This window comes from Hypomesus nipponensis, chromosome 11 (genome assembly GCF_054491055.1).
Source record: "Hypomesus nipponensis isolate SF chromosome 11, ASM5449105v1, whole genome shotgun sequence".
Lineage (NCBI taxonomy): Eukaryota > Metazoa > Chordata > Actinopteri > Osmeriformes > Osmeridae > Hypomesus > Hypomesus nipponensis.
This window is the reverse complement of record NC_140371.1, coordinates 11,521,234-11,545,384: the sequence shown is the minus strand read 5'-3', so window position 1 is coordinate 11,545,384 and position 24,151 is coordinate 11,521,234. Positions and strand designations below refer to the sequence as shown.

The following is a 24,151-nucleotide window of genomic DNA, read 5'->3' as shown; positions in this document are numbered from 1 at the left end:
TGTTCATTGCCCAGCGGGGTAATGACATTCAAACACCGACGTAAGTGTGGCGAGCAAAGAGCCATTAGAGATGAGTATCAGGCACAGACACGCGCCATGCCAACACACACGCACGCTCTCTTTTTCTCTCCCTTTCCCTCTCACTGGCTTACCCACGCACACACGCATGTAGGGTGGCACACCCTTGTTTTATCTCTACTTTGTTTAAGTGTATACTTTTTCCCAAAAAGTAGCTTGTGCGGTCACATCCCCTATTCTGCTTTACACGATGCTGTGATTTACGTAACGGACTGAGACCAAACTGACATGTCATGGGGTGGCTTGTTTGTGCCCCTTGTTTGGGGCAAACATTTTTGCATCCCAATAGAAAACTACAATACCCAGAATTCCGCTTGTGAATATATCTTCACAGCCACAGGGCAGATTTCAGCCGGCAGGCATACAAAGAGACAGTAGGCAGGGAGGTTGAGGGACTTTTAAAAGTCTAGTAAAAGATCTTTACAAGGCTTTGAGAACTTTAACAAACTTAAGTCCACACTCAGTTTCCATTGTAAAACAGTTTTTGACAGAGACCAGAAGAAAGGCTGGAGCAACAAAGGAAGAGTGAAATGTGGAAAGTGGGGAGGAGAAAAGAACCGGGAGAGAATAAATATTAAGATAGAAGGGAGTGAGATATACAATAAGTGAGAGAAGAGGGAAAGTTAATGATCAGCTGATGAACGCCGGAACGAGACAGAGAGAGAGAGAATGAGAGAGAGAGACAGAGAGAGAGAGAGAATGAGAGAGAGAGACTGAGAGAGATAGAGAAGGAGAGAGAGAGGCTGAGAGAGATAGAGAACGAGAGAGGAAGACAGATACAGAACAAGAGAGAGACAGAGGGAAGCAGACAGACAAAGAGAGAGAAAAAGAGAGCAATAGAAAGACAAAAAGACTGACAGACAGACAGAGTGGTTACACCGACAAGGGTAAGAAGAGAGTGTAAGTGTAAGGGTGCCAGAAGTCACACATAAAGGGGTGGGGAGGAGGAACGAAAGGGATAAGAGAAGTTCCCTGATGCCTGCTCTCCTCAGCCAAACGCAGCCTGGAGATCAGGACACCTCTTAACTCATTTTGGACCAATGAGAGTCCTTCAGTAAGGTCCATGGAGACATGCTCTATTTCTGGCCCAGGTATCAATCATTGAGTTTAATGAAATATGTAAGGCTTTGTTTTGATCTCTCCATGTCCGGTGTCTCATTGGCGGTGAAGTCTGACTTTGATTTGCCTTCATACCTGGAACACCTGTCGGTGCTCGCTCAAAATAAGTTCCACATCTATGGCTGCTTATTGGTATGTGCAATAAAGACCCCAAGGGAGCACATACACAAACACTTCCACACACACACACACACACACACACACAAACACTTCCACACACACAAACACTTCCACACACACACACACACACACACAAACACTTCCACACACACACAAACACTCAGACACTTCCACACACACACAAACACTCAGACACGCTCTCGGGCAAAGACAGTGGCACCGTCATGCCGACACAAGGCTGTCATGCTGTACGCATATGCTAACACACACACATAAGGCACACACACACACACACTGGCTGACAAAAAAACAAGTTTACTGTGGCTAAGGCTGAAACAAAGCTCACCACCCCAGCAAGGCAGAGGGCATGAGACAGAGAACGAGAGGAAAAGACTGAAAGAGAGAGATGGTGGAGAAAAGTTGGGAGAGAACGTTTGGCGGGAGAGAGAGAGTTCCAAATAAACCACATAATGCCTGAGATGAATTGACACTATTATCTGTCTATCTTTCCACACACAAAGGCAACACGCACACACCATTGCCCTCTTCATTCAAACTATTAATTAAAACCCCCACTTTTGAAGGGCTGTGTCTTTCCCCCCCCGAGTCTTCCACCTGACATTTGCACACAGTGTACAGCATGGAAATACCATTCACAAACAGAGGGAAACACCTTTCCAAACAAACACACAGACACATCACATGAGCTTGCGCTGCAGGCTAAATAATTGCTTGCTTCTCTCTGTCCCTGCAGGCTGGGTTAGGTTTACTTAATTTGCTAAAAAAAGGTCATTCTGCCAAACTCACACTAATGATGAGATAGGGTGCACACACACGGGTAGTTTGTCAAGTGGTTCCTCCTTAATCTGACCTCCAGGTTCTTTTTCCCTGGATTGCATCTTTGATCATTAATATGATTGTGTGTCTCAAATAAAAAAGGGATACAAACCTTACATTAAGCACCTCCCACCAGTGATGCTGTAAATAGACTGTAAAAAGACTAATGACTCTTGGAGGCTGTTTTGCACGGGAGCTGTAGTTAGCCCCGTTGTATATTCCCATAAATAACATCTCTATAGGTTTTGAATTTCCAACATTGAAACTTATTAAATGTTACCAATCATCAAATCAAATCAAATGTATTTGTATAGCCCTTTTTACACGCAAGCATGTCACAGAGGGCTTTACATACGCCCATAGAACTGCCCCTCAATGTCAAGGGTTACCATTGAAATGTCCCTACCAGTGGTAGAGCAGGGGTAGTGTTGCCATATAGGGTACTAAAATTAAAATAAAAAGTTTGTGTGTATTCATGTTCAAACCAAACCTATGCCCTTACAACAACAAAACACCTTTAGGATGCAACAGAGGTTTCCTGCTGTGTTTCAATGAATTGGGACATTGCTCTTACACTTACAAATAAAGGTGCGCGCACACACACACACACACACACACATGCACAGCTGACTAGAGGGACAGTAGAATTATGTGTTGCTGTAAAAGGTGCTGGGCAAAGCATTGACAGATGTGATATTAACATTTAAAGAGGAGTCTCTTGAGGTCACTGAGAGAATCAGAAATTAGCCTGGCAGTTCAAACTGGCTTTACACACATACACGCACACTCGCTCAATGTGTACATGTGGTCTCATGCACTCAAATACACTCGCACATGTTGTCACAGACACACCCTTATGCTATGTTACACAGTCAGCTATCTTTATCCCACACTGGAGAAGAAGATACATGACACTTCCAAAACTGAGAGGCTTACTTTACTTTACTAGGGTTGAGAACAAAATGACCCGGGGGGTGTCTTTTTCTGCTCGAGCTAAATATTGTTCATGGGTTTTCATTTTGTTTTATTTTCTAGATTGTGATGAGGCTGCTTCCTGAGAGTCAACAGAGGAGGGAACAGAGAGACGTAAAGAAAAAGAGAGCTCTTGCGGGTGTGTGTTTCCGTACATCTTTGTCTCACTGAGTGTCTCGCGTGTACGAGGGCATCCGTGTGTATTTTTCTGAAGGAAGTCTAACCCAATAGTCTGCCTAATTCTCACCCAGGTGGAACAAATAAACCGACCATGCAGCTGAACAAGGTCCTGTAAACTACACGACTGCCTTCTCCTCCCCTCCCGTCTGCATTATTACAGTATACAGTATACAACACACACACACGCTCAGCCTAACACATTCAAAAATACAAGGGCACACGTATACACACACACACGGATACTCGTTCTCAGCAAATTTTCTTTCTCAACAGTTTTTTTTTTACCCGAGGCTTAAAGGAGGAAATCCAGTGTTATGAACTGGGGACTAAGCCTCCCACTTCCCTCTCCTCTGCAAACAAACCAGCAGGCTCATGAACCCTCCAGACACACACACACACACACACACACACACACACAAATGCCGCCAGTTTTTCTCCGTTTCATAAAGTGCAGAGACAACCTGGGATTCAAACTCTACCCACGTCGAGAACTGGACAATGTGGGCCACCGTACCAGTCCACCATAGGTCCTCCCCTCAAAGAGGAGGCTCAGGACGTGATTCTGATGCCAATCAAGCCTCCTGGGACTGGGGTTCAAATCCTATAAATGTTTTATTCGTTATTTTTGCACTCTCCTCCTCTTTTTCCTCTTCCTCCCCCTCCTCAAGCTTCAATACCATCATCACCTGCACCTTCCTGATCACTTCCTGATTTAATAGCAAGGGAGCACTCTAGGTCACTCACACACAATCACACGTTAAACCCCTATTTAAATATGAAAGGGATTTAGTGGTCAACCTATGGTCAGCATGGGAGGTGTGGCCATGTGATCAGCCACATACGGTCAACCTTCCGCACGTGGAAACATGGGTGTCATCTACAGTATTGATCTGGTGCAGGAGGTTACGGTTCAGTATGAAAGATTAGTATTAAAACGTGGGTTATAGGATAGGACTGGGGAGAGCAAAATGGTATTTGTTTTCCAGGAGCGTGGTAACATGATAGTCTTACTGTCAGAAGGTGGTCCGGAACGTCAACTCTTCCACACACATACACACACAAACACACACTTTTATGTTGTCTGTTTGTACCAGAGTGTGAGTTGGTGTAAGTATTTAATCACCTGATGCTGTGGAGTCTACCATACACCTATCACTATTTATATGTATATATATATGTATATATATATATATATATATATATATTAAAATATCCTAAAGGTGACTATTCCCACTTAATTGCTGCTTTCTGTTGTGTAAGCTAGCGGAGGGTGATATCTGGGCATCCAAAGATCTTACCATTGCCAGCATATAATGCAGAAGGCTTGGATGAAATGCCTCAGCAGGTTTCTACTCTGAGCCCTCCAGAAATGTATATTCATTTGCTTTAAGCTTTATAAACTTGGCAGAGTGACTTCAGCAGTCTCTATGACGTAAAACCGTCAGACAAAACTCTAGAACTAAGGACCAGAACACAAGCGCTTGCTTGGTTGCTTCAGCTGGTCTGTCTTGTGATTAGACAGACTGGATTGCAGGATGGTAGCTTGGAAGGACCGGGATCCATGGAAGATTTCACTGTGTGTTTCCCTTTATTTCCCTTGTGTTTCTGCACCTTTGCGCTCTGGTTTGCCATCATCTCTCTCTCTCTCTCTCTCTCTCTCTCTCTCTCTCTCTCTCTCTCTCTCTCTCTCTCTCTCTCTCTCTCTCTCTCTCTCTCTCTCTCTCTCTCTCTCTCTCTCTCTCTCTCTCTCTCTCTCTCTCTCTCTCTCTCTCTCTCTCTCTCTCTGTTGCTGTATCATTCAATCCATCTTCTGTCTCGTGCATTTGCTAAACACACACACACAGACAAACAAACATGTACATGCGCACAAGGACAAACATGTGCACGCACAGACACACACACATACACACACCTTCCTGCATTAGTGGAGTAGTGAATAATTGAGTTCCACCTCACAGAATTATGAGGCTCTTCTCATCAGGGAGGGGCCGAGCCATCACCGTGGAAACTGCTGACAGGCAGGTCTGACGAGGAGAGCAATGGTGACGCCATGGCAACAGGGACACCCATAGAGATGGAACCTTAAAGGTAAACTCTCTCTTTCTCGGTCACTCTCTGTCCTTTAGTAGCCTGGTGGTACTCGCACTCTCTCACACTATCCTCTTTCTAACCTCCCGACCACTTCCTCCCCATCTGCCTGGTTCTCCATAAGCAAAAGTGAAAGCCTGGAGAGTTGGGGAAAGGAAGAGTGTGTGTCTGTGTAGAGAACTTAAACCTCAATTTGTGATAGGGTGTCCAATCACAGCCCAGGTCCCTCTAGTACACAAGGAGGGGGACGTTAGGAAGGCTCATGCTTTGGGACAACAATGCTAGAGGATGCTTGGATTTCGTCAACTCATTTAGTTTCAATTCAATTCGAAATGGGATTGCAAGCCAGCTGTAGCATTCTGCAATGCACAAGGTGGTAGTTTGCTTTGTGATATTCAATTCATCTAGTTTGTATAATTATAAAACATGGAAGGGACGTATGCACATACATGCTCTTTTATGGCTGGCAGAGCAAAAGACAAATGAATACTACTTTTAGAGCCTGCTCAGCACTCTTTACTCTATAATTGCTTCAAGACCTTAGTATTCCAATATTTCTCTGAATGCAAACAAACCCTTTTGTCACTGGTAGAGTCCCACAGCGCTATGAGGACATTGAGAAATAGTCCTATTTGAAGTCACTGCAGTACGCAAGACCCCACACGTCCACAGAACGCACACACGCGCATTTGAGGGGTGACCGTTGGATGAACATGGTTTATTGTATGGGAACATCTGTGATAGTCCCACAGTTCAAAATTATACATACTTTCCACTCGAACAAGAGAATGTGGATGATGTGGATAAACAAAGCCTATAATTAAACACAACAACTCTAGTTGCCTTATGATCACCACTGTTCCTACAGTGTATTTTTTATTTCTGGTATACTTTCAACATACGGTATATTGCACGTCACTTTGCATTAAAAGCGTCTGCTAAATTAGCAAATTTTCTCTTGACCACTGAATCAATTTACCATTTTGTGAGAAGCACATTGTTTTGATTAAACAAAGAATATTGAATCACTTTGTCTGATTTTCATTGTGTAAACCTCCTGGTGCTGGTGCTGATAAGTCAATAGCCTGATGATAGAGAATCCTGCACGCACACACACACACAGACACACAGACACACAGACACAAACATGGACAACAACAGGTTCATATTCAATGCACCTAATTGTAAGTTCTGGACTCAAGCTTATTCAAAATACTGGACCACATAAGACTATGTGTGTGTGAGTGTGTGTGTGTATGTATGTGTTTTAAAGGCTCACCATATACTGTGGGATATGCTGTATGGCATACAGCATATCCCAGCCCAGATGGTAGAGAAATACATGCAGAGCAACAAATAGTCTGGTAACATTCTATGCACACACAAACCTGCCAAGAGCCAGACAGGGAGAGAGACAAGCCGAGAGAGAAGAGGAGAGACAGACAGACAGGGAGAGAGTCAAGCAGAGAGAGAAGATGAGAGACAGACAGACAGGGAGAGAGACAAGCAGACAGAGAAGAGGAGAGACAGACAGACAGGGAGAGAGACAAGCCGAGAGAGAAGAGGAGAGCCAGACAGACAGGGAGAGAGACAAGCCGAGAGAGAAGAGGAGAGCCAGACAGACAGGGAGAGAGACAAGCCGAGAGAGAAGAGGAGAGACAGAAAGGGAGAAGCCAACATCTATCTATTATCCAGATAAAAGCCTAAGGAATTCCATTATAGTATTTCCAGGCTTTTCTATTGATTGGATTTAGATCTATTGCGTCAAATCAATCTATGACTGAGATCTGATCTTATTGGATTCAGGACATATTCATTAACCAATTGGGGTCAATCGAATAGTTGCCTTCTAAAAAGACTAGGCCAAAGGCATTTGATTACCATCCAAGTTCAGTTTGTATTTAAATCAGTGGCTAATCATTTTAACCTGATTTCAGCCAAGCCCGTATTTTCTAAACTAGAGTTACAGATCTCAATGCTTAGACAGTGACAGTTAAGAACACACACAGAGATGCAATCACACTGTGTGTACGATATACACACATGCACACATGTATGCACAAACACATACCCATACTCACACACAAGCACACATACATATGTATTCACATTCACAATGTAAAGTAGGTGTCTCATAAAACCAAATATCCCATTGTGCAGGAATTACAGCAGCAACAAGCGCTGTGCTTCTTCAAATTGGATTTGAGTTTTGGGTTGGGTTGGGGAGGTGTTGTGTGAAATAGATAGAAGGTTATCAGGAGAGAAGGATGGTTTTTCAGCGGTAAAATGAATGAATATAGGCTCGCCCATGTAACACGCCCATGTAACACCCACAACCACCACTACCACTGTCAAATGCTAAACACAAAACCCATCCATGTCAAAGTCCCGGAACAGAAGATGGTCCTTGGTCTGACTTACAGCTGAGAAGCAGCCAAGTCTGGCTTCTGTCTCCTCACGGCTCTTGGTTCTAATGGACTTAATGTATCACTGACTTTTCCATAGACACTGCTCATGTCTCCTCTACCTCCGTCTCCCACGGCTCGTTGTATACAGTACCCTGTCTCTAAACGATAGAGCAAGCCCTGCTCCCCTCCTCCTTTCATCCCTCCTTTACTTAACAAGGACAGGAGCCAGGGTGGAGGGGGGGCGTTTGTCACCTTGCTGTCGTAGTAATGGGAGTCACGAGCGTTGTCGGGGGTGCGTGCGTGCGTGTGTGCGTATGTGCCTGTGTTCATTCGTCATTGAACTTGGAGGAGGAAAATAATGGAAAATCTATTGTGGTTAAGATCTCGGGATGAGCTCATGTTGGACTGTGGATCAGTGTGTGTTAATATGCGTGTGTGTGTGTGTGTGTAGATATGAGGGCCCTCTCGCTGTAAAATTATGACTAAATGATAGTTCTAAGTAAATAGCTTATAAAAGAATGCTACATTTTCCGATAAGGGCCCCAACAATGGTCCGTTTTCCATCTCCTGCTAAAACGCCTGGGACTGGGTATCACGCTCTCACATGAAGATTTGAAATGTTCTCTTTTTTCCCCCTCAGCCCAGCCCAGCCCAGCCCATGCAAACACAAACTCAGTCTGTTACAAGCCTCTGATACACAGTTGTTTTCCTCTAACCAGAAACTGAGTTTTCAGGATAAGAAAGGGAGAACGAAGGAATGGCAGAGGTAGAGAGGGGAGAGAGAGGGAGCGACAGTGGGAGAAATGTAGGAAAAGGGAGGTGGAAGAAGTTCAAGGGGGGAGAGAGAGAGACAGGGAGAACGAGAAAGAAAGGGGAAAGGAGAGAGTGAGAGACAGAGGATTCAGCACCATAGCGTTCAATGAGGAGGACGTCGTCCCTGCGCCAAAAGTGTGTTAGCTTTATCCTCTGAACTTCATAACCAACATCAGACAGACAAAGACACACACAGTGCCTTGTTTTTTAAACACCCAGCTGTCTTGTTGTGTCAAGCTTGCTGGTCTGTTGGCTGGATTCCTTAGGGAAGGCTTACTCAGAGAAAACAGACCCTCAGAGTGCATTAGACTCCAGTCAATGGACTGGGCCCAAAGCCTGGATAACACACACACACACAAACCTTGAAAACATAAAAACACACGTCTTTTAAACACACCACACACACACACACACACACTTTGCTACACTGGGCTTTTTGTCCTGTGTAAAGTGAGTCACTGGCTTCTGGTGAGGACTTGGGTTGCCATGTCCACTTTGGGGAGAATTTAATATCTGTGGGGTCTCCTGGAATGTGTGAGTGGGGATACAAAAGACCTCTAGCACACCCGTGAACGCGCACACACTCTCACCCACACACCCCGGGCTTCTTTCATTGTGGAGGGGAGAGGGATCAAACGAGCACTCTTATCAGAGATTTCTTTTCATTTGTGCCTTTCCTCACTTATCATCTCCTGCTCTTCTTCACCTCCAACTGCCGATCCAGTCAGGCCATAGCTTTTGGAAACACTATGGAGAAAACGCTACGGAACAAACGCTACGGAACAAACTCTCTGACAAACGCTGAGCGCAGCCCTGATGGATTGGGAACAGATCCTGCCCACAGGATCCAAGTGGGACTTCGCTCTTCTGATGCCTTTTGAGAGAAATGGAAAACTGTGCCTGCTTCAATTGATTTCATTAGGCGCCAACACATGTGCTGTGATTCCACACGCGCGGCACTTCAAAGGTCAGTTCGAGCAGAGATGCCACAACAAAAGAGCCATCTTTAAACGGCAATAATGCAGCGCTCTCTCATGATTCGAGCCTCGTCTGATTTCCAACAGCTTGTGAAAAGCGTGTGTATGTGTGTGTCAGTGACAGAGAGGAAGGAGGGAGCGTGAAAGACAGAGAATGAGAGAGAAAAAGAGAGAGAGATGGGGGGGAAATAGAATATTTAATATTTGATTATAGCCAAAAGTTAGCAGGACAAAGAGGCCCATCCCGTTAATGCACAACATATACATATTTTATCAAGGCTCACGACATGGGGAAGAACAGCCAGACAGTCGGTCTGGGGTCGATGCAGGAAGCATCCCTGTTTACACCCATGAAACACCTTTCTCTCCTCCACTCCCCTCGCTCTTCCATTTCATTATAGTACAATCAGGCAACACTGAAATTTCTGTACATAACTCCCAAAACCTCCATCCTCCCTAAACCTCCATCCTCCTGGATACATACTGTTTTTGTTCTATTGTGTTATTACCTAAACTTCTACAATCTCTGACAAAAGTCAATTAAAAATGTGATGGAACTTTCTCTCAATAGTAAAACCTCACAGGTAAGATAATAAACAAGGGTGAGTCATGTGTGGGCGGAGGATGAGGCCTGCTGCTCTCTGTCAAAGGAATATTGATGAGTTCTCAGTAGAACAAATGCCAACATCGCAGGCACAGTGTCGACATGAAGAAAACGCCTGAGAGAATTGTCACCCCCGCCCACACTTGCTACTTCATAAATGTCTTTCAATCTGTTCAGTTGACTCTTTTTTGCCCCCTTGTAATCCTTTCCGTTTTACCAACTCCGATGAATGCTTCTGCTTTTGCTTCCAAGCTCTCCCAAACAATAGATGGATGAATGGATGGACAGACAGACGGATGCTTAATCAATCCCATAGGAGAACTTTCACCGTTACAGAAGTATTCAAAAAGGAGCACAAGGGACATATCATTAACAAAAGCACATAGAAAACCAAGTATGGACACTGAATAAAAAGGTACTATTATAAGTATTCTGATCCTAAATAGGGAAAAAAAGACCACCAGTCATCTCGCTCACTCTCACTCAATTCTTCCTCTCGCTATCTTTCCCCCCGTCATGCCTCCCTCTACCTCCTCTCTCTCCATGCCTTTGTCACCCCTTCTTTTTATTCCTTTTAGCTCCTTAGCCTCTTTCCTCCTCCTGTCGTTCTATCCTGTCAGGTTAGCTGGGTAATAGGCGTGATACTCGGCGGGTGGCATTAGAATGCTCCTGGGTGACACCTCCTTACGCTACTTATTTTCAGGGCTCAACGGGTGACTTCCTGCTACGTTTGACGGTCACAGCAGTTCAGCCACAGACAATATCACCCCTTTTTTCCTTGTTTAGGGAGAAGTGAATTTGGAAAGCAGATATGAATGTCACGGGAGTGCATCAGCCTGGAGAGAGACTGAGAGTAAGAGTGTGTGTATGGGAGAGATGGGACGAGAGAGGTGGGGGAGAGAGGAAAGATGGAAAAAAGGGGGGTGAGGGGAGTGGTCAGTGTGACAACTTTTTCATTTCCAAGATGAATGACCTTAGCTACAGTACCTTCCCGGCGGCTGTGTATCAGTCAGTTCTGGAGTTTGTTTGTTTGTGTGTGTTAGAGATCGAAAAGGAGCACTTGAGAATGAGAGAGAAAGAGAGAGTGAGAACATTCATGGTCATTTAAAAATGCTACTAGGAGAACACACTAATACGTTTCACTTTGTCAACAATTCAAAAGACTTTCATTTTTTTCCCAGCTTTGTCATTCTGTTTAAGATGTTTCACAATGTGGAACCGTTTTGCAGCCATTTTCCACTCACAAACTCAGACTCAACTGCTTGCTTGTCCAGAAGGTGAACGTCACTGCTGTCATTGTTGCCCAATGAGGTTCAATAAAACTCTGTACCTGGACATTCGACTTGTGAGCACCAGAAGGCACACACACACTCTCTCTCTTACACTTTTTCATGTCCATGCCATACAGGGAGAAACTTCCATGCCAAATAAGGGGAGGTGTATGGCATGAATCACTCGTCATCGAGAAATGTATATGACTAACTGCAATCATGCTCTCGCTATAGACTGGACATGATGCTGTGTGTGGGTGTGGAGAATAAGAGCAAAAATAAACCTGTATTCGTTAGTAACTCTCCAACACACTCATACATGGCAGCCACATGCCCTTAAATCCATAACTTCATCTCTATAGCTGAGTTAGAGATTGACACTTGACCTGATGGTGAGTCAAAACGTGGACCAGGAGCCCTGTCATCCTGATGGCTCCACAGCGCTGCTGGGCAGGAGGGGGGCACCCCCAGCCCCGATGCACTTTGCGTGGGCAGAAAGCTCTTAGAGCAGAGCCTGTCTTCGTCAATCAGCTCCACCGTGGAGAGAGCATGCACCTCACCTGATGGTATGATTGAAAACCAATCTGACTTCACACACAGACAAACACACATACTTTACAACAAACCAAGATATGCGCACACACACACAACTCCCACTTTGAGAGGACTACTGTCACAATTAATTTGTCATTGGGATCCACTCAAAAGTGAGGCCAAGTAAAGAAGATTGTGATGAACATTCATGCTGTATTGTATTTTCTAAACTTTAGCGCTATATTACTACATGACAATTAGCACACCTATCTTCGATTTTATTTATTACACTGATACCAATGGGAGCTGAAATCTTGTCTCGAAACTCAAAATAGGGGTACAATGAAACTGTGGCGTGTGACAAAGAGTTGTAATTATTGTCATTATTCTATCGTACATACTCAACCTCCTTTTCCCTCTCTCTCTCTCTCTCTCTCTCTCTCTCTCTCTCTCTCTCTCTCTCTCTCTCTCATACAGACACACAGATGCCCATTTCATGTTAACCTGCATTTCTACACAACATAGCACATCCTATCTGTCCATTCATACACAATGGAGTACAACCTATCAGTCCATTCATACACAATGGAGTAGATCCTATCTCTCCATTCATACACAATGGAGTATATCCTGGCACACATTCTGTTGCTATGTCCCTCCACACACACGCGCAACCACACACACAACATCCTATAAGTCTAGACTCAAGCTTTTTCCATTGGGTCTCAGCCAATGGTAGTCCTCCAGAGCACCTTGGTGTATGTTGGAAGCAAAACAAGACATTTTATGTGTTTGGGTTTGTTGTTTGACACATAGGAAATGTTTATCATATATCAAACAATTTGTGAAGTTAGTGTTCTATGAATAGTATCCACTGTAGCTTAAGGTTGTAATAGATAGTTGGTGAACCACACAGCCCCTCACTTCTACTGTGTATTTATTAATATAGCTTTGAGATAGGGCATTATTGTCATTCAAAGGCAACTGCTATGGTTGTATCACCACAATAAGAAGGCCTTATAAGCTAACTGTTAGCCTGACGTTGTCATACTCATAATTCTAGTCAGAATATGAGTCTGAAAACTCTCCGTTGGGCTGTGACTACGGGGCGTGTTTCAACCGAACTCGTAAAACAAATGCCTCTACACTCAATTGGATAGACCTACAACCAATCAGAGCAACGTAATATGTTGTTTGTTGAAAACAAATTCAACCCAAGGGCTCTTTCGTGACGTTGTTGATTTTGTTACTGTTGATCATCTGTCCATCATCGTATAAAGCCTGCCCTGGCAATTTTATTGGTCCGTCCAGATCCTGGTTTTAAGTAGTTGTTCCCAATACGAGACCCTCCAGACCCAACTTCCCGACCAAATTTTTTTGTGGGCGGGGAGAAGTTGGGCTGGCAGCCAGGCTAGCTAACTGTACATTTGGATTTCAAATTAATGACATTATTGTTTGGTACTGGTTAATTGCAGTTGCCTGTAACCTATATATTTTTTGAAGAATCACATGCCTCATATTTTTTTGATACATTTACTAATGATATAAATATACATGAATATATCTTAAAGTAAAGCAGAAATGCTTTCACACATTAAGACATTATCTGGAAAATGTTGGGTGCCTTTTTTGCATTGAATTGTATATTTATATATGAATGACATACTCATCTTTTATTTATATATCATACATCACCTATTCAATTTCACATATAGGAATAAAGATATGTATTTAATATTATTATTATTATTTATAAATCAAATTATATGTCTATCGTCGTATATCCTCTTACATCTCATTCCTGCTTAAACATAGTTGTTTAAATAAAAGGAATACGTTTTGAACAACTTCATCTCAGTGCAGTGTCAGAACAGCTGATGTAGTGTAACCTGTCCATACAACCAAATGCCTTCTGATTCAATTGCAATAACTCACCTAAAGCATGTGAGAGACATATTGTAATCCAGTTATTGTTAAATCTGCTTACACACCCACATACATACACCACAGTGGAAAAGCAACCCCACATCCTCTGGAACAGCACATGATGCAAATTGTGGTGAGATCCCAGTTCAGCAAATGTGATTAGTCCAACACATGGCTGCACATTACCAGATTGGGATATTACAGTAATGCCAACATTGATTCAATTCGGGTGCACTATTTGGCAATCTATGTATGTCCTAGTTGCGTGAGAGCAGGGCCAGATATCAGCAAGTCAGGAGAAATCCACAGGAACTCAGAGGGAGGAATGTAGGATGGAGTACTGCCTTCACTGCAAGCTTGAGTAGGTACGCACTGGTACGCAAAATAAATTGTGGGCATATTCTCCAACACGCGTGACCCATATAGAACAAATGTTCAGAGACAAAGAAATACTGCTTTTCAGTTGGTACAAAGTAGCCAAAGGTTCCGTCTTTCTCTGTGTTCCATCTTGCAAAATTGTTAAGGTCAAATTGCTGTAATTCTGAACTCTAAATATTGTTAAGTGAAGGCAAAGTGCAGCCAACACTCACACCATCATCACACATCAAACGTCCTCTTCTGGCCAACTGCACACCTTCACAGACTGAGCTCAGCTTACTCCATACACAAAAATATCAAAGGAAGAACTTTTTCCTTTTGATTTTTTGTATGTACGTGTGCGTGTGCGTGTGTGTTAGCAGAACAACCTTGGAGCTGCTCTCACATTGCTCAGCACTTGTGGCTGAATAAAAACCTCCCAGAGGCGGGAACAACATCTGCTGGAGAAGGCACACCACCGCGGCTTACTGACATGACTTTGAAAAAATCCATTCACTTATGACAGAGACATCAGACTGGAAAAAGATGGTAAATGTTGCGTATACATGCAATTGTATTGTCCTAAAGCGGCATTAATAAGGAATTGCGTGAGATTGAGACGTCACTCACTCAGAGTGTATACTGTATATATGCATGTGACCAATAGTATGTGGACACCTGGCCATCACACCTTTAATAACCTATTAGCTTGCAGAAGTTGTTATAATCAATACCAATGTGTTTGATGGTGTTTAGGTCAGGGATCTGAGAAAGCTAAGTTCTTCCACATCAAATTTGACTACACATTTGTGTATAAACCTCTCTATTATCATGGGGGCAATTAACAAAGTGGGCTGTTTTTACATGGTTTTGGGTTATAAAGATGCTGGTAAAAAAGAATGGACAATTATTTGCTTAAATTTTTTGGGGGAAGGGCCTTTCCTGTTTTGGCTTGATAATACCCCCATGTACATAGCGAGGTTCGCACAGAAATGTTTTGTCAAGTTTGGTGAGGGAAAACTTGACTGGCCTCCACAGACACCTGATTTAAACAGCCTAAAACTTATTGATAAAACATGTCAACACCATCAGCAAACCAGGTTTAATCACCCAACATCAGTGTCTAACCTTCCTAATGCTCTAGTGGCTGAAGTAAATCCTGCGTCAATCTTCCAATGTCTAAGCCTTCCCAGAAAAGTAAAGACAGAAAAATAATGGAAATAAACCACATAATGCTCATGACCTCATAATGACGGATTCAACAAGCAGGTGCCAGTATAATAGTGATGTGTTAACTTGGGGAATCTGGTGTGCTAGATTATGCTCAGAAAAAAACACAAGATACAAAAAATGTTAACCAGCTACAACAGCAGTATATGAACAGAATGTAGGTACTTATAGACGGCCCTTAAATGACATCCAAATATAATTAACTTATATATAATCTATATTCATTCTGACACAGTGGTTGTCCATCTCCTACTTATTCTGTACCCACAGTACGTAGCACCCACTCCACAGTAGAGCAGACTTTAGTGTTTAAGTGTATTTCTTACACATTTGAGGTCACTGAAATTAGTATCTGTTGTAACAGCCATTTAGTCATGGCAGCTTGTAACCACAAACCCTTAACGCAAGAGTGGTGGTCAATATCTGTATCTGAAATAATTGACCACACTGCATCGGGTCACATTAAGAAAGCATGCATTTTCAGGAAAAGGTTGTTTCTTTCTTTCCCAATAGGATGCATCAAGCTAATTGCAATAGGGAAGGTGTTCTGTTTACATTAGAATGTGAAAATACATGTAGCGATTGATATTTATCAAAGTGATGCTCATTTTATTGGTTTGACGAGGCCATGTGTCAAAAGGCCTTCTCATAGTGCCTATCAATATGTTTCTTTGCACACACACATGCATGTTCATGTGCTGTGTATACAAATTGTTCTCCCTCACCGGTCCTGGGAGCTGGTGCAGTGCATTGTGGGATGCTGTGGTCAGTGCAGATGTAACAACTTAACCCCAGTGACCCGGCTGTCCCCTTTGAACAAATAAAACATCAACATCCTGCTTCACAGCCCCTCTGTGTCCCCCATCTTACCCAACCTGACAGCTTCACTTCCTCCTTCACACAACACGGACACACTGCATGCCTTCACTCGCCCAAAACTAAAAAGGACATGCAGTAAAAAGTGAACTTGGAGTGTGAGAGTGTGTGTGTGTTCAAATTTGCTGATATCATTATTGCATTATTTCTGCCAGCAAGGATCCACTTAATGCAAATGCATGCACGGTTGGAAGATAGTCTATTCGGATTCAAACAAAAATAATCTAACAACCAATTTGTTCATTCACTTCGTGTGAGCGCCACAGTATAGAGCTCAACAGGTGATAAGAGTAGGCTGAGGAACTGTCAAAGGCGGGTACTGTCACGCTGAAATGTATAAGAACATGCTGTTGAAATACTTACACGAATGCATGGTAGATAAATGCCCATGCCCTCGGTCTCTCGAGTACATTGTAGAGGTAATTCTGGAGCCGCCGGTAGCGCGCGTTCCTGCGCCCGCTCTGCGCGCTATAGGTAAGCGGCTTGCCGAGTAGACTCAACCGGGCACCCTGTTTTCGTCTCTCCGCGCCCACTCCACCTGCCGAACCCGGCAAGAGCAGACCGTCACCGACTCGAATCGGGTTATTCATTGTCTTCCGGCCAGACTCCACATCTTTCAATCCGTGGTCTTGAGCCCGGCGTCCCGGAGAGGTCTTCATCCAGAGCCCTGTACCGGCTTCATCGCCGCTGTGGTTGCGGGGCATGGCATCACCAGCGCCGGCTGGGAGTGCGTAGTGAGTGCCAGGAACATGCAGATACAAATGGCTTTGCTCTGAAAGGTGTTTGAAGCAACCCAAAGTAGTATTTCTGTACGAATAAAAACATACGGATGTAATCTAGTATCAATAAAAATTGTAATATAAATGACTTTTTCGGACTTTCATCTATTTCGGTATACGCGGTGTGGTAAGGTTGACATAACAATTCCGACGTTTGGAGGCTTCTTTGCCTGCGGCTCCTTGGCCATCTGCGCTAAACGCGGAGAGTGCAGGGTTATGAAGGAGTGACACCGTCTCCAGGGCAGACATTTGGCGAGGGGAGGGAATCACCCGACACTCCTTCCGTGACTCTCTCTCTCGGGTGCGCGCGCTCTTTTGCTCTCACTGTTACACTTCTCTTATTTTTCTCCCTCACTTTCTCGCATTTCCCACACATACACGCGCAGGGTACGCTAAGGTGTGCTACACGTTGGTTTAGTCCTAGTTGCACTAAATACCGGCGTGCGTTGCGCACAGCAACCGCAGCAAAACATTACCGTAAGTGCATTCGGAACCAATGCTCCGAAGACAGAAAAAAACTTTCAAATAAGTTGGAAGATTAGTTTCGACTAGAGTCAACTAAATCTCTTTTTTTTGTTTTTGGGTAGAACTATCTCTACGTTTGCAAGATCTGATTTTACAAGGCAACCTTTAGTTTTCTGTAACCATTTCTGAAAACAACGAAATTAACGTAGGCCTATTAAAAAAGCCTATAGGCACTGCAGTCTGTGTCTGATTGAGAAATTAACTGTATTATAGAGCAACAGAATCCTAATATTAATACTCTCACACAGTGAACATCCACTTAACCAGATTTTTGGCATGGCATTTGCCAAAATGTGATTGCTTCAATGCAACCACATCCAAAGGCAGGTGAACCATGCAACCCGGTCTAGAAACCTCCGTTGACTATCTTGCGATGAGATTGCTCCCTCTGGTGCTGACAAAATGCATCAAATATTTTGAGAGGGATTTCTATAGGCCTACTGGAAATAATCACACTTCAAAGACGTATGGCCTATTAAGCATCCTAAAGGCCTATTAAACTGAATAAATTGTCATTTATTAACAAACATGAATATGCTATTGCTTAGAAAATTTCAAGCGAAAAGAGAGAGAATATAAAAGTCTGCCTTCACTCTCTTCCGTCGGTAAACTGAACTCCCTGAATCCTCGGCGCATGGCACGGATGTGAGCGATAGCGTGAGTCTAGACAAGGGCTCCCATAACATCAGCCGTTAAAATACTGAGGAGATTACACGCCTATCGGGATCAAGGCAGCGCCCAATGAGTAATGGGTCTTAAAACATTAGAAGTGGATGTGTCTGGGAGAAGGATACCAGTATTGGTATGCTCCTCTGCATTTTTTTGCAAGGCCTCGGTTATAAATCAATGCCCTTTTTGCCACACCATTGTATGTTCTGCTGGTTTTTAGTTATTAATTGTACGCCCATTCAGTTTTGAATCAAGGACATTTTAACGCATGCTAATTAATTTGAATACACGCAACCCTAAAAGAGTGCTCTCTTTGGTGGTCATGAATTTGTGGACTAATTGGCCGTACCCTCTTATCTTTTTTGCTGGACAGGAGCTGCCCGCAGTTCATACTCCCCCTCTTTGAAAAGCATGTAACAACAGATAGGCCTATCAGTGGGACACTCAAGCCTGCATCATTTGGTACCAATGCAACAACAGTCACTCAAGAGGTATGAGACACATCAACGAAAACTTTTTTCAGCAACTTTTATGTTGTCATGGCCCTGACTAAACAAATAACATGGACGCAGTTCGACTGTGACGGCGAGCACAGACGCAACAATTGCAGAATAGGCCTGCTGAGTACAAATCGAAATTCTTACCACTCAACACGGACAGCGTTTACCGCAAAACAACTCTAAGTTCTTACTTTGTGTCGACTATAGATATCACTCAATATATAACAACACTTATAATATCACCCGCAGAGTTTGAAGGTAAGTCGATTTAACTATTAACAATAAAAACATGAAATAATGAAACTATTTTCAGAAATCAGTGATTACCTAAAATAGGATCACAATTCGCGCAGATGGGTTTTAGTGAAATTTCGTTAAAATTTTTTAATGTTGCACCTCATCAAATAGTAGACGATCAATGTGATCCTTTAGAGCAGGGGTGGGCCATCCTGGTCCATAGGTGCCACTGTCCTGCATGTTTTAGATGTTTCCCTGCTCCAGCACACCTGTTTCAAATGAATGGGTTGTTATCAAGCTCTGTGGAAGCCTGGTAATGTCCATTTAGGTGTGAATCAGGTGTGTTGGAGCAGGGAAACATCTAAAACATGCAGGACAGTGGCCCCTGAGGACCAGGATAGCCCACCCCTGCTTTAGAGTGATTAATACATTATTTTTCTCTTTCCATCAATCAAAAAATATGGTTAGTACGTGTCCTAATGTAGACGTGATTAGGACATGCTAAGTTAATCTGATGTGCTCTGTCTGTCGGTTCCAGTCATGTTACGACGTAGCGCTCGCCTGGTGACAGGTGGGTCCTACCAGCAGTCTGATGACTCTGACAGCAGCTCCACCAGCCTCTCCTGTAGACAAAGCCCTGTCCACAAGTAAGTGAGTGTGTGTGCACGTGAGGGTGTGTAGATTTTTTTTGAATACAGTTGCCGACACATTTACCTGTAGACATTATCATTTTTGTAACTAACTTCCTCTCCCTTCAACCCCATCCACCCCTCTCCCAGGGCAATCCATAAAAGGAGGAATAGGACCTTCTCTGACTCCTTTAGCACCAGCTCATCCTATGCTGGCCCCTCCCACTCCCCTAAAGAGTCAATCTCGAATGGACAGCAGTGCAGGGGTAGATTTGCACTGACAGCTGACATCACTTCCTGCATTTCACCTGTTCTGATGACCACCACCACTCCTTCCTGTCCCCTTGACCCACTTCCTGTCTGTCTGTCCGTCAGGCATGGCTGGGGCGATGAGAGCAGCCTCTGGTGGACCTAGCGCCCCTGTGTTCATCCAGACCCCTGCCTCAGCCAGGACCCCTCACTGCCTCTCCAGCTCATCTGGTCCCAGCAGCACCTCCACCTCCAGCAGCAGCCTCTGTGAGTAGAGCTGCACAGGAGGAACCCTGTGGGCCCAGTGTGTGTATACCTGCACTGTAATGTTATCCTTCAGGGCGAGACATAAAAGCATGAGAGTTTACAGTGTCTCTTCCCTCTTCTGTATTTAGTTATGAGCGTACCTGCACCATGCCGCACGCGGCGTTCGGTTGGTGCTGCTGTCAACAAAGCTGTTCTGGACCTCCTTCTTATCTCCTTATTCACTATCGGTCAGTGGAACAAACACTCAACCTTTCCAATCTTTACATTCAGGCAGGGGCGTAGGTTTCATTATGTCTCCCACTTTTTGAAAATGGCAAATCACACAGTTTTTATTAAGAAAAGTGTTAGGGCTGCATACAAAATGCTGTCCCACCCACAATTGAAAATAAACCTGCACCCTTGGATTCAGGAATCCTATGGCCAAACCATCTTGGATCCAGCAACAATGTACTTATACATTAGATTACACTAACACTTCCCTTCTCTCTCCCTCAACACCAGGATTGTGGTACATGTACCCAGTACTGACTTACGTTTTTACTCTGCCTCTGAAGATTACGGTAGGTCCAGATACAGGCATGGTAGGCTCTCTGTCTCCATCCATGGTTCTCCTACCCACCAGATTGGAAGATAAATGTATCTTCTCCCTACAGGATAGAACCATCTCTAGAAATCTCCCTGTTACTGATTCCAGTCTAGAAAACCAACTCACCAACATTTTGGTGAGGCAGACTCCACCACACATAAGACAAACTCAGGATAGATTTGACAGACTCTCATATAACTAGTTTCTTTGTCTAACCTCTTGTTTATGTGTGCATGTGTTTTGAAGACACAAATGGAACTCCTGCAACAAAAAGCTTTTGAGGTACAAAAACGGACAATCTTGAATGTCTTGAACGCTTGTCTGCTGGATTTTCAATGGGCTGTTTATTAAGGGAGCTAGAAGGTGTCTGGTCTTTCTGAGAGTGCATGTGTTTCTCCTGCAGAGAGACCTTGAACTTCAGAAGGTGCAATACCTTTCAGAGGTAGGGGAACTGAACAGCTTCTGTCTGCATCATTCTTTTTGATCTGTTCTATATCTTGATATCCAAACATTTTGGCTCTAATTTTACAGTGGCTGCAGACTGATGTGAAGGATATCCAAATTAGACTTGAGAAGTGAGTCTCCTACATGTTTGTGTGTGCGCGTGTGCATATGTGTGTGTGTGTGCATGTCAGTTCATCTCCAAAGCGCAAGATAAGATATCTGCTTATTTGTCCAGTTTAGGAAACTCGAGATTTGATTGAGTTGCATGGTGTTTTGTGTAGGCTGGACACAGACCTGAGTCGACAGATGTCAGACATCCATTCCATTACCACGACACTACAACAGAGGATGGAGGAACGGGAGATCAACACTGTCAAGGTACAGGGCACACACACACACACAACCTGAATTTTAACAGATAATTTTTTTTACAATGTTATACTTGAGATAAAATGTTTGTTAATGTAAACTCCTCCTTTTCGGTGTCTTCTGCAGCTCCAGCAGGCCCAAATGTCCTTGACTCCCCCAGGCCCGACCTCTTCCCCCACCAGCAGCATCACCCCTGAACTGGAGAAAGAGCTGGACAAGTGGCTCTCCAGAAAAACCAACCAGGTAACACAGGTCTCAGAAGGGTTGGGAGGAGGGAATTGAACCTGGGTTTACCTGATAGAATCTTCAGAACTTTAATCAGACTGGACATAGCGCACATTTTGTTCTAAAGTATCTAAAGTATTAATGTTTGTTTGTTTTTCAACAGTATCGTGACATGCAGCCCAATGGCCAGGATAGTGTTCGATCACAGGCTGACAAAATGGCTGACTTTGCCATTGAGTCCCAAGGTTTGTGATGTCACTGTTGCCTCAGCATCCAGTTGTGTTGGTCCATCTCATGTCTTCACAGCATTGCGTGCTTGTCCCTGCGTTTAGGTGCCAGTGTCATACAGGCCTCTGAGACCTACCAGAAATGTTCCACATGTTTGAAGTTCTTTGGCATTCCTCTGTTTTATCCATCGGAGTCACCTCGGACAGTCCTTCAGGTACCTACCCACCTCTCCTTCTCTCCATCTTTCTGGTCTGTCACTCTTGAAGTATTGTCTGCTAGTCTGCTGCTTGTCTGGAAGACATATTTTGCCATTTTCATTCCACTGCTTCATCGCCCCCCCCCCCCCCCCCCCCCCCCCCGCTGTATCTTTCCCTCAGGGTAACCATGTGATGAAGCCTGGACGCTGCTGGCCCATGCCAGGGTCTCAGGGCTTTTTGGCAATCTCCCTGTCTCACCCAATTGCAATTAGCCACGTCACTCTTGACCACCTCCCTCGCTACAACCACCCAACCGGCGAGATCCACAGCGCCCCCAAGGACTTCCTGGTCTACGTGAGTGTGCTTTCAGAGAACTTTCTGAAACTTTAACAATGTGCCATGAAACACAAAGCTCATGTCTTGCTATAAGTAATTTCTTCCCTCTCCATCTCCATCTTTCCCTCTCCTCTCCTCCCTTCCCTTTGTTTGCTTTCTCAGGCCACATCTGTTGAAGGTGGAGAAAAGACTCTTCTAGGAACTTTCACGTACGACAAGGATGGAGACTCCAGCCAGACGTTCCAGATTCCTGTTAGTAACACCACACCGAACAAACTGCATGTAACAGAATACAAGTAACGTTTATGTGAAAGGATTTGTAAGATTTATCTATGATAACCTTGAGAGTTTAGGCTGGTTTAGGTGCAGTTCTATTGGCTTATGTGAAGCCCTCTGTTACAGAGGTATCTTGTAAAAAGGGCTGTAGAAATACTATCTGATTTGATTTAAATCTATGATTTAACTATTCTCTGGCCTCCTCCATCTTCTCTCAGAGCGCTGACGGTACAGTGTATCATTCTGTGGAGCTGCGTGTCCTCAGTAACTGGGGCAACCAGGAGTACACCTGCCTGTACCGCTTCCGTGTACATGGTCAGACCCCCCGCAGCTCCTGAGCCCCCCTGCCTGCCACGCCCCATCACACCACTCTATGTCTTGCCTCAGTATATTTTTGCTAAATAAAATGTTTTACATTATTACAAAGAAATTCTAATGAAGATGTCATTCTGTGGAAATCAGATGTGGACTACCTTTTAAGCATGGTTTGGTTATAGGTCTGTTCTGGGTCGAAACTTGCTGCTGCTTTAAAAATGGGAACTCCCCTGGAAATATTGTGAAAGACACCATCACCCCTGCACCTCTCCAAAAAAGTAGTTACAGGAATATTTTGGAACTGATATTTATACTTTGCTTGAGTGCAACATATAAACCATTCAACAAATTTACCCCACAAGTTAAAATACACATTATCTTCTGAATGGTATTTTTTAAATAAAAAATGGCCTCTTCAATTATAACCCCCCTTTCTGCCTAAGAACATGTTTTAAATTTTTCCAGCAAGTAAATGATGTCTTTTTTACACATTATTTGTGCAGTCTTGAATTCTACCAAATCCGTGAACTTCAACGCCTGATAAGCATGTTAGTGTGTTAGCAAAATCCTACGATGTCTACAATCTTCATGGTCATTGTTTGTGGGATGCACATTGAGTGTATGTTTCTTTTGTACACATTAGGCTACCCCACACGTCTGCACAGTAATTCAGATACGGTCAAACAAGTGAACAATTCAGAGAGTACAATACTGTGATCTTCAGCAGGAGATGTAGCGTAACGTGTGTTGTATGATGCTTTGTGACTTTCATCCTGATGATTGTGCTGAGTTTGAAGCCTATCGGGAGGCAGCGCCCAGAGTAATGGGTCTTAAAACATAAGAAGTGGACGTGTCTGGGAGAAGGATACCAGTATTGGTATGCTCCTCTGCATTTTTTTTGTTGCAGCGCCTCGGTTATAAATCAATGCC

At 43.8% G+C, this 24,151-nt stretch overlaps 2 protein-coding genes across 6 annotated transcripts in view; one reads left to right on the top strand and one right to left on the bottom strand.

The window, feature by feature from the left end:
- The window catches only part of kcnq5a (potassium voltage-gated channel, KQT-like subfamily, member 5a), a 57,517-nt gene extending 40,151 nt beyond the window's left edge, over positions 1-17,366 (bottom strand). For 3 of the 5 annotated variants that reach the window (XM_084709249.1, XM_084709250.1, XM_084709251.1), the window contains exon 1: positions 16,754-17,365. In XM_084709249.1, coding sequence (XP_084565375.1) covers positions 16,754-17,094 — 341 coding nt within the window. In that variant the 5' untranslated portion in view covers positions 17,095-17,365. Of the gene's footprint in view, positions 1-16,753 lie in introns of all 5 variants that reach the window. The other 2 variants (XM_084709252.1, XM_084709253.1) reach the window with 1 other exon arrangement.
- A 1,654-nt stretch (positions 17,367-19,020) lies between these two features.
- Positions 19,021-23,283, top strand: LOC146268103 (uncharacterized). The gene is made up of 17 exons (XM_084710305.1): positions 19,021-19,121; positions 19,639-19,747; positions 19,880-19,995; positions 20,105-20,245; positions 20,374-20,472; positions 20,747-20,805; positions 20,899-20,967; positions 21,078-21,113; positions 21,235-21,273; positions 21,363-21,406; positions 21,557-21,653; positions 21,771-21,887; positions 22,033-22,114; positions 22,202-22,311; positions 22,475-22,648; positions 22,793-22,882; positions 23,125-23,283. The coding sequence occupies exons 2-17, from the start codon at positions 19,641-19,643 to the stop codon at positions 23,242-23,244; spliced, it is 1,500 nt and encodes a 499-aa protein (XP_084566431.1). The 5' UTR covers positions 19,021-19,121; positions 19,639-19,640; the 3' UTR covers positions 23,245-23,283.
- The last annotated feature ends 868 nt before the right edge of the window (positions 23,284-24,151 follow it).

Coding starts and splice junctions, on each gene's coding strand:
- LOC146268103 (XM_084710305.1), top strand. CDS start 19,641: ATGTTACGACGTAGCGCTCGCCTGGTGACAGGTGGGTCCTACCAGCAG. Junction 20,806..20,898: donor CTCTGCCTCTGAAGATTACG/GTAGGTCCAGAT, acceptor TTCTCCCTACAG/GATAGAACCATCTCTAGAAA. Junction 20,968..21,077: donor ACCAACTCACCAACATTTTG/GTGAGGCAGACT, acceptor TGTGTTTTGAAG/ACACAAATGGAACTCCTGCA.